At 52.8% G+C, this 9259-nt stretch overlaps 1 protein-coding gene across 1 annotated transcript in view; it reads right to left on the bottom strand.

Moving 5' to 3' along the window:
• Positions 1 to 2455, bottom strand: part of SAMD11 (sterile alpha motif domain containing 11) — a gene marked incomplete at its 5' end in the record, with an annotated part of 13960 nt that extends 11505 nt beyond the window's left edge. The window contains 3 exons of the mRNA XM_010073268.1: positions 902 to 1605; positions 1881 to 1959; positions 2340 to 2455. Of these exons, the coding sequence (XP_010071570.1) occupies positions 902 to 1605; positions 1881 to 1959; positions 2340 to 2455 (899 nt within the window). The remainder of the gene's footprint in view (positions 1 to 901; positions 1606 to 1880; positions 1960 to 2339) is intronic.
• Between the last annotated feature and the right edge of the window lie 6804 nt (positions 2456 to 9259).

The raw sequence follows: 9259 nt of genomic DNA, 5'->3' as shown, positions 1-9259 counted from the left end.
ATCATGTGGCCCACCTGCCTGTCATAGAAAAATCGCTTCCTCCTTCCTGGTTGGAAGGCAGCTCTAATGAGCGATGGGCAGCCGCGTTCACAACCGCAGCGGCTCTTTGCATAGAAAGCAGGCAGCCTCAGCGACCCGCATGCCATGCCCCCGCTTCCTCCCTCCTCCACACGGCAGGAGGGCCTACCTCCTGCTAATTGCTCAGCCAAGTTAATTAGCAGAGGCAGATTTTGGCTCTTGGCTATGCTAGCAGGGCTGCCACCCTGCTCTGCCCGCAGGAGCCCCCTGGGCAGAGCAGCTGCCAGGGTTTGAAACCCCACTTTGCACCACTGGTACTCACTGGTCCCTCCTGGCTCCAGCTGTGCCAGCCTTTGCTGCCCAGCTCCACAGCCCACGGGACTGCGCCGCTGGGGACCAGAGAGCTGGCAACTACTTCCCTGCTGGCTCCGCCCATCCAGCAGGCCACGATCCCGCTACACCAGTGCCTGCGAGACTGAGAAATACACCACAGGCTGGGAAAGAGCCCGCCTACCTCTGCCCGGAAAGGGCACACAGCAGTGGGAACTCTGACACTGTAAGCCCACTAAAGTTTCCTGGCATCTGTTCTGAAACACGGCTTCCAAAGGACCAAGCAACTGCACGATCCCTTAGTCCATCATATCGGGATCTCCCTTCTCATGAGCCTGGGACTCACTTTGTCCCTGCTGGCCCTCTCTATGACCCTTGATTTGCTTCACTGCAAAAGGAATCCTTTATTAAACAAAGATGCTCGGTTCCCTGCAGAGAAAAAAGAACTACAACCACACTGCAGAAGAGGAAGGGGGAAGAATCCCATTTTTAGCACACTGCCAAACACATCGTTGCTCCAGCCAGTAGCTCAGCGACAGGCTGACACACTCACCTGCATGGAAGTACGGGCTCATGGTGTAAGGAAATCCGAAGGGCAACGGCTGAGGTGGTGGGATGGAGGCTGGCGGGAGATATTTCACCTCGTTTTTGTTGATGCCTGGGCCAAGCAAGTGGCTGGGGGACTCTGCACTCGAGGAGCTGCAGGGGGCATTCTGGCCAGCAGCCGCTTCACCCAGCTCCTTGGCCCCTTCACAGACTTTGCCCGTCTCTTTGCACTCCTTAAGCTCAGCTGCCGAGCTGCTGCTCTCAGCCTTCAGACTCTCCGGCTTCTCGTCGCTCACATCCGCATCACTCTCAGAGTCCTTCATCTCCTCATCGTTACAGTCTGGTGCCCCGTCCCGCGCCCGGGGCTCCAGCAGCTCCTTCGCCTCGCTCAGCCCCTGCGGCTCTGTGCGGTGGTGTGCCGATTTCCGGCTGCCCCGCCGGGGCTGCTCCTTGGGCGGCGTGGCACTGCTGGGGACGCTGGGGTTGAGGGAGAGCAGGGGAGTGTTGTTGTGCCGCAGCACCAGCATGGCGTTCCTCCGGGAGAGCTCCTCCCGCAGCGGGTGGCCCTCGGGGATGTCGTGCACGTTGCGCAGGGCTGGGTGGTCCGGGGGCAAGCCGGGATGCAGGCTCAGCGGGTCACCGGCCAGGAGCCTTTGCCTGTGGAGATTCTCCAGCTCCTTCTGGCGGATGATCTCGGCTGACATCTCCAACCTGAATTGGGAGAGGCAGAGAGGGAATGTGGGGGGGAGCAGGGGAGGCTCTGCGAGTAGCTTGCTAACCTCCAGCCATGCTGAACCAGAGCCTGCAGGACACGGTGTCACCTCCACACCCGCACAGTGTTTCCATTGGTGTCACTTGGACATCACTCTGTCACCTGTGCCCAGCTGATCCAACACAGCACCCCACATTACCCTGCCTGCTGCTGGGAAAGGGAAGGAAAAATCCAACCCGAGCCCAGGCAGGCTACAGCCCTCTACACTCTTTACCTTGCCAGGTTTTGCTTTCGCAGCATCTCTTGCTGCCGTGCAAACATCTCTGCTTGTGCCGGCTGGAGGAACCCGTAACCTGGGGACAGGGCGAACAAGAACACGGGGTTATTCATCTCTGCATCGACTCTTTGCCAACTCAGGGCCAGCTCCCCAGGGGGCTAAATGAGCAGGAAAGGGCAACTGAGAGCTGCCTTTCTGTTCTAAAGCCCATCTATTCTCACTCCCAGGGCAGTGCAGCCTGCTGCTGAGGCATGGCACCAGGGAGGCTGGTGGGGATTAAAAGAAAGAGCAGCCAAAGCAACCTGCTCCTATCACTGCAGAACAAGGGTGAAGTCAGCACAACAGTAACGGGGAGACAGAAAATGTGTCTGGGCTGTTTGGCTGAAGGACAGTTTGTTACAGCCTTCGCTCTACCCACTTTCCCTGGCCTGCTGCAAGCATTTCACATGCACTCACCTGGTGTCTGGCACAGAGCTGAAGGCACCCCAAGGAAAGGAGGTCTCAAGTGGGGCCCCAGGGCAATATGGGGTGCATTCTGGGGTGACAGCAGAGGCGGCGGGTGGGATATCTCCCTGCAGAAACCAGAAAACAAATTCATAGTGAAAAGCTGGAAAAATCCATCGACAGTACCCAGAGTGCTCTGGCTCAGGGTGAACATCCTTTCTGCAGCTCACCTGCGTTCTGTACCAGAGGCTGAGCCCAGATAAAAAGACGCCTGTTCATCTGTACGCAAAACTTTTAAAAGAAAACAGAAAAGCAGAACCAGAAGGGGAAGAAAGTAGCCAGGACTCCATAGGTCCCACACAGTTCCCACCTTGGTATCTTTGCTTCTGTGGCCTTCCAGCTGTGCTGTTCAAAGAGGTTTTGGCTGCCCAGGGCTAGCAAAGGCAAGGCTGACGATGCTGCATCTGCCTGTCCCCGTAAGCAAGCTTAGGCTTCTATCTCAACCACCTTCCAACTGAAAAGATATTCGATATTTTGGGAGCTGGGGAAGATCTGAAGTCATCCCTGGCCTTGCAAACAATCACTGTCCTAGCTGGGACATCACAAGGGGTGATCTTCAACTCTGGAGAGAAAAGCTGTCAGGGAGACACAGACAGGAGAGATGGGGAGAGGGGTGTGAGCAGGATGTGCCATGCGCTCAGTGGGAAGGAGTACTGCTGGAGAAGGGGTGGGTGATGCTGGAGAAGGGGTGGGTGAGGTTTGAGCGGATGTAAGGTGGCAGGTAAGCTGGAAGAAGCAGGTTGGAGGGGTGGGGGAAGAGGACAATGCCTGGAAGCAAGGCAGGTAGCACTTGCTTGCTTGTGGGGGTGAGGGGGGCGGTGGGGGCGGGAAAAAAAAAAGAAAGAAAAAAGAAGCAGGAAGGGAATAAGAGCCAAGGTCTCTACCATTAGTCAAATCTGCACTGGGAGCCTGCAAGCAAATCTCTGCTTTCCGGCTGCACGTCTCTTAATTCCTTTTGATGGCCACTTACAACATTATTACCTTCACCAGGGCATCTAGAGGCACAGCCGAGTGCTGTGCCGTTTATTTTCATTTTACAATATCTCCCTATAAAATCTGCTTCAGGAGAGACTGGAGGGCAAGAGAAAGGGAGCAAGAAGGTGCATGTGACTCTGCCACAAACAGACCATATACACAACCATGGTCCCCCTTTCAGTGGGGGCATGACATGGGAGTGTGGGATAACGTCAGAATCCCAGCCAGCCGTGCCCCATCCCACACAGCTGGGGATGGATCACCGCCGCGGCACATGAAAAGCCAGATGAGGACTCTCTGATGATGAGGTGGGCAAGGAAAAGATTCCTTTCCCGGCATAGTTTTATCCTCATTCTGTGCAACAGCCACTCCAAAACACTGCCACACACTGAACCACAGCGCAGAACAGGCTGAGATCCCCCTCCACAATTCCTCCTTCTCCCTGCCCTTTGCCCGTCTCTGCCTCCCCCCTGCCCGTCTGTCTCTACTCCCCTTCTCCCCTTCCCCTGCCTGTCTCCATCTCTCCTTTCCTTCTCCTTCCTCCCCTAGCTCTCCTCTAAACTAATTGCACAGCTCGCTGTGTCTGGAGGAGAGCCACAGATCGATCCGTCGCTGTTGAAATGTTAATGCTAATCGTATAACCGCTCCGCCAGCACCTCGCACTTCAGTGGCAGGTCTCAGGTAACGCAGCGCGTGACCTTCGGCTCCGAGCCGGGGCAGCAGCCAAGCGATGCTTATGTAATTACACCATGAAGTGTGTAATCACCTGCCCTAATCCCCGAGGCCTCACAATTAGCCGAGGCCTCGGTCGCTGGGCTGCCAAGTGCTTTGCCACCCCGGACAGCCTGCAGATGAATAACGGACAATTAAAGCGGCATGACAGGGGCTAGGAGGTGTCCGTTCGATCGTAATTAGCTGTAATCATGGGGAGACGAGCCTGGCAGACGTGCTGTTCGTTTTATAAGAAGCAATTTAGGAAATCAAGTCGCTTTTAACCATTCCATGGCCAGGCGAGCGGTGGCCGTGACCTCCCTGCCTTTTGTAAATGCAGAAAAGGGGGATCCTGTACGATGGGGAACAATGCGCAGAAGCCCCAGGTGCAGGCTGCACACAGAGAGCTCAGAAGGAAATGCTAAAAACAAAGAGAGCTTCTTGATCTTAGCCAAGAAGAGACAATCTGTGCCCAGGAAGCTTACTGTTTGACGGGGACCAGGATTTGGAACTGGAAAATAAAAGGTTCTGCCTTCAGTGGCAGCCCGATGTCAATCAGAGGCTATTTTTATGCTTTAACATCGCACTACAGCACCTAACTTTGATCCCTAAGGAATTCACATCTGCTGCAGACCCTGCTGTTCATTCCCTCTGTTCTCTCACCAGGGCTGTGCAGCTTCCCCGGCTTTTGGGGACAGGGATCGACTGGTACTTTGGGCTGGCTGGTGAGCGGTGCCCCGGCTGGGGAAGGGGGGTGGCAGGACAAAGCAACTGCTGCGGGACCTGATCACGCTGCCAGGCACAGGGCTGAGCACAGCAGCCTGCGGTGGCCCGGGAAGGGCTGGGAGCAGCTGTATCGGGAGCGACTTCGAACGTGAGAGGTCAGTTGCTGCTTATGTTACACACGCAACACATGCTGGGGATGAGTCCGAAGGTTTAGAAAATTCAGGGAGACACATTTACACGTGCTGTCATCACGCCTGCCTGACACTGCAGACCACGTGGAGACCCCAGAGTTGTTCTCTCAGCAACACTGGAGCTCTCCACCCAACACGTGAATAGGGCAAAGCTGCTGGGTGAGGCCTCTTCTCCTTGCAGGCAGACCCATACTCCCGAGCTCACGTTGCAGAGCCCCGAGGAACAGCGATTCACACTGCTGCGTTACCACGAAAGACAGACGCTTTCTGCTGTCCCACAAGCCCAGCCTCCTGGCCGTCTGGGCAGGGAACCTGTTGGAGCCTGTCATTGCTCCCTTCCAGCCCATCTGCCTGATCCTTGGCATGGAAACCTGGCACGGGAGGGAAGGAGCACGACCAGGTCGCATCCTGGCACAGAGCTGGGGTGCCCTCCCAGGCTGTCTGCTGCAGATACAGCCCATTCCTTCCCAGCAAGCTTGGATCCGAGTGAAAAGCCCCAGAGACATTAACAAAGGCTACTGTGCTTTTAGACAGATGTGCACCAAAACACAAATCCTTGCATTCTTTCTCAGGTATGTATCAGCCTGCAACCTCCCCCCCCATTAATTTCCCTTCTCCTCTTCTTCCACCTCTCAGACTAAGGGCTAAATTACAGTCCCATACTCTGAGAACCTGAATTTAGCCCTTGGCAATTCCATCTGATAAGCCTTGTTCTTACCTTGCAGAGAGCAATTCTGTGTTACTGCATATTCCCCCCCCCAACCCCTTTCCCCCCCGCCCAGTGTGCCAGCTGGAGGCCTGTGAGCAGGGTATTAGGGGATTTGCACCGCATGCTGCTAAATTTGATATGTCCTTTAACAGGAGACAAATGGTTCACAAGGCTTAAAAAGTATCGACTTTTCTTTAACAATAAGCACTAATGGCCTTCAAATAATCAATATTTAAAGTCATTATGGGGTTACACATTATACTGTTAAAACCAAGCCTTTCACTTTAACCCCATCCTATCCTCCCAAGCCCAGAGCAGCGCTCCTCTGACTCTGAGCTCAGAGCACAGGCTGTGACGGGAGATGTGAGAGGGTCAGGAAATGCAGATTGAAACCGGCAAGGCATGGAAATAAATTTAGAACGGATGGAAGAGGGAAAAAAAAAAAAAAAGAATGCATGAAAGCTCTGCTTTCTTCTGCTTTGCATTTGATAGGAAGAGACACTTTAAACCTGAGGTAATAGGCAAGCAGCACACAGCTCCTTGCTGGTCCGCCATCCGCAGACACTGTCTGTGCCAGGATGGGAAAATAAATAAAATGAAAGGGCTTTCTGAAAACAGTGTTTGGGATTTCCAGGCAGAAAGAGACACGTACTGGCACTGTCCTTCTAGAGCAGCAACTAGGCCTGGACACAGAGAGGATCTGGTTTATGCTGCCAAGGGAAATCACTCCCTCAACATCCAAATTGGTGCTACAACCCAATTAGGTAAATCAGGTCAAGCTCTTTGGCCTTTGTTCTGCGTAACATCCAGCCAGCTGGGATCTGGTGAGGAATCCTCCCAGTGCAAATATCAGAGAAAGAGGGATTCAGCATTCAGAGCAGAGAGGGGGATTCGAGGCTGGGGTAGGAGAGACAATGTGTCCAAAGAGGACAGGAGAATATGCCCGAGGTGCCAGGAGTGAAAAAGAAAGCCTCCACCAGGCAGGGGGGAGGAATTAGGCAGTGAAAGAAAAAATGGTAGCAGCAGCAGATGGAAAGAACCCAATCCAAAAATCCTTGCTGGGTATTTCAGGCACATCTTTGCACAGAGAAAGGTCTCTGGCTGATGCACAATGTTTGTCAGCTTTCTGCAACGGAAGGGCAATGAGCGCGTCTTTGAGACTCTGCGGCTCCCGCTCCCAGAACACTCTAGCCAAAGGGCTCGGCTTCCCAGGACCCCGGCAGATCAGGATGCTGATGGCATCTCTCGCAGGCAGTATTTCTTGCTCCTTGGCATCCCTCCTGTCTTCACTCCATAATTGTCTATGGTCCTGGAAAATGAATTGTGTCCCTAATGCTTCTTACCAGAGACAGCTGAATGCTATTACCAAAGGATCTGCCTCAACACTCACCCCTTCTCTGACCACAGCCAGCCTTCTCCCCGCTCCTGTGAGAGGCAGGTTCTCCCACGCAGACCCCATGCCATACACTGCACGCACGCGAACAAGCTCCCAGAAACTCGTAACACAGAACTGATGCATCACATTTAACCAACAAGCTTCCCCACACGATCACACAGCTCAGCAGCTCATCCAGCCCAGTCTGAGCACCTGCGCAATGCCTTCCATTTCCAGGGTACAAAAGTTTTTCCCTAAAGGGGGGTGAATGCAAGCGTTCCCCATGCTTCACATGCACTAGCCTGCTCAGCTCAAGAGTACGATCAGGACCGAGTTCTGCAGCATGTACCAGGAGATGAGCACCCTGGGTAAGAACATGCCAGGCTAAACAACCGCAGCAAAACTAAATACATTGCCAACAAATTCTGGAGACAGGATTCAAGGAGTAGGATCCAAGGAACTCTGCAGCTCTGAAGGGCACAGCCACCTGCCATTTTTGCAGGAGACAGAGCAGTTTGGAGATGGGAAGTACTCCAGCCTGAGATAGTTACAATGACACCTTTTAGTTGTACCCTTTCCTCTTCCAAGTCTTTTTATAACACTGAACTCAACAATCTCTTTAAACAAACCACCAGGCCCTGGCACTCTCTAATCCAATTCTGAATCCATCTAGAGAAGGATCTAGGAAACCAAAACCATGAAACCAAATGGATTCCCAAGCCTGAAGCTTGAGTCTACTTCTAGCAAGACAGATCAGTTTTACTCTTTTTGACAGATGAGGAAGCTGGAGCAGAGGTGAAGAGACCACTACTCTGCTGAAACGACCTTGGAATCTGGTCCAAGAAAATCCATCTTCAGTTCATCCGCATGCACTCGTGTGTATTATCACCTTCACAGCCAGTATCCACCTGCCTGCCTTACGCTTAGTACCATGAAACCTACCAGCCTGTTTCTGACCAGCGAAGATGGTAACTAGTTGACAAATGTCTGAACATACTTATCTTCCCAAATGTTCCCTAGCTCAGACTCATCACACACTTCTTCACACCTGGAAACTGGAGAACTGTATATATATATATATAGTTCCCACTAACGGGCACAGGTCTCTGCAAAAACAAAACTTCTCTCTCCCTCCCCCTCCCATAACTGGAGGAACACCAACCCTAACTCCAGTCCTCTGCTTAAACTGCTAGATAACACCCTTTTCCCAAACTACTTACCGCTTCCTGGCCCAGCCACTGCTAGATAACACCCTTTTCCCAAACTATTTACCGCTTCCTGGCCCAGATCAGCGCCATTAGCTAGAACACCTGCCTGGCAGTGGCAAGTACCTCTGGATTTGATACAGATCTAATTCATTTTCAGTTTGTCCCTCCTACGTGCAGCACCTCCCCATAAGCAACCTCCACCCTTCCGTACACGCCTTTGCAGCCAGGCCTCCGGCTGGCCTGGCGCTCCTCCAGGCCACACATAGCTGGGGAAATTTGCCTGATGACTGGCTGCAGTGAAACCCATCTACGCATTCCTCGCAGGTCTGCCAACAATCCACATGGACTGCGTTTGGATTTTTTATCATGTGGGTGAGCCAAAATACACCCCGTAGGAGAAAGGTTTACCAGGTCTGCCCAGCCTCTACATTTTGCAAACCCATTGGTCAGAAAGAAGGAAGATCAGACAGGATCCCCAAGGCTATAAATGGGGGGGGAACAACTCCGAACCCAATGCATGCATATGCATGCTATAGAACTAATACTGCAGCCTGGTGCCTGCCCCTACCCCAAGAAGAAAGCCAAAAAAGTCTAGATACTAGAGCCTTTTGCGGCTTGTCCCACGATCCCCAAGCCTTTGCGTCCCTTTGGCTGCCAGGCCCTCTCCCGCCTCTGCTATCCTTGTCAGAAACGCACGCAGCTTTAATTTAATTTCCTTCTGAAGTTCTTGATTGCACAGGGAATGCCTCAGGGCACAGAGCAAGATAAATGAGCTAGAACTGGGGGGGTGAGAGGGTGGGGAAATCAGCTTTCCAGCACTCCTATCAGCAGTAAATCAAAGCTGTGCCTCTTTCTTCCTCAAAAATTAAAATTTCTTCTCTTTCTATTCCATCCTCGAACGTTTGTTCTCTCTCTCGTTATCTGGGGATGCTATAAAACGCGAACTTAAACATTGTAACTTGCTCTGTGCCAAAGAA

Source organism: Pterocles gutturalis, unplaced genomic scaffold (genome assembly GCF_000699245.1).
Source record: "Pterocles gutturalis isolate BGI_N339 unplaced genomic scaffold, ASM69924v1 scaffold9932, whole genome shotgun sequence".
Taxonomy (NCBI): Eukaryota; Metazoa; Chordata; class Aves; order Pterocliformes; family Pteroclidae; genus Pterocles; species Pterocles gutturalis.
Note: the sequence above shows the minus strand (reverse complement) of the source record. Positions and strands in the feature narration are given on the sequence as shown.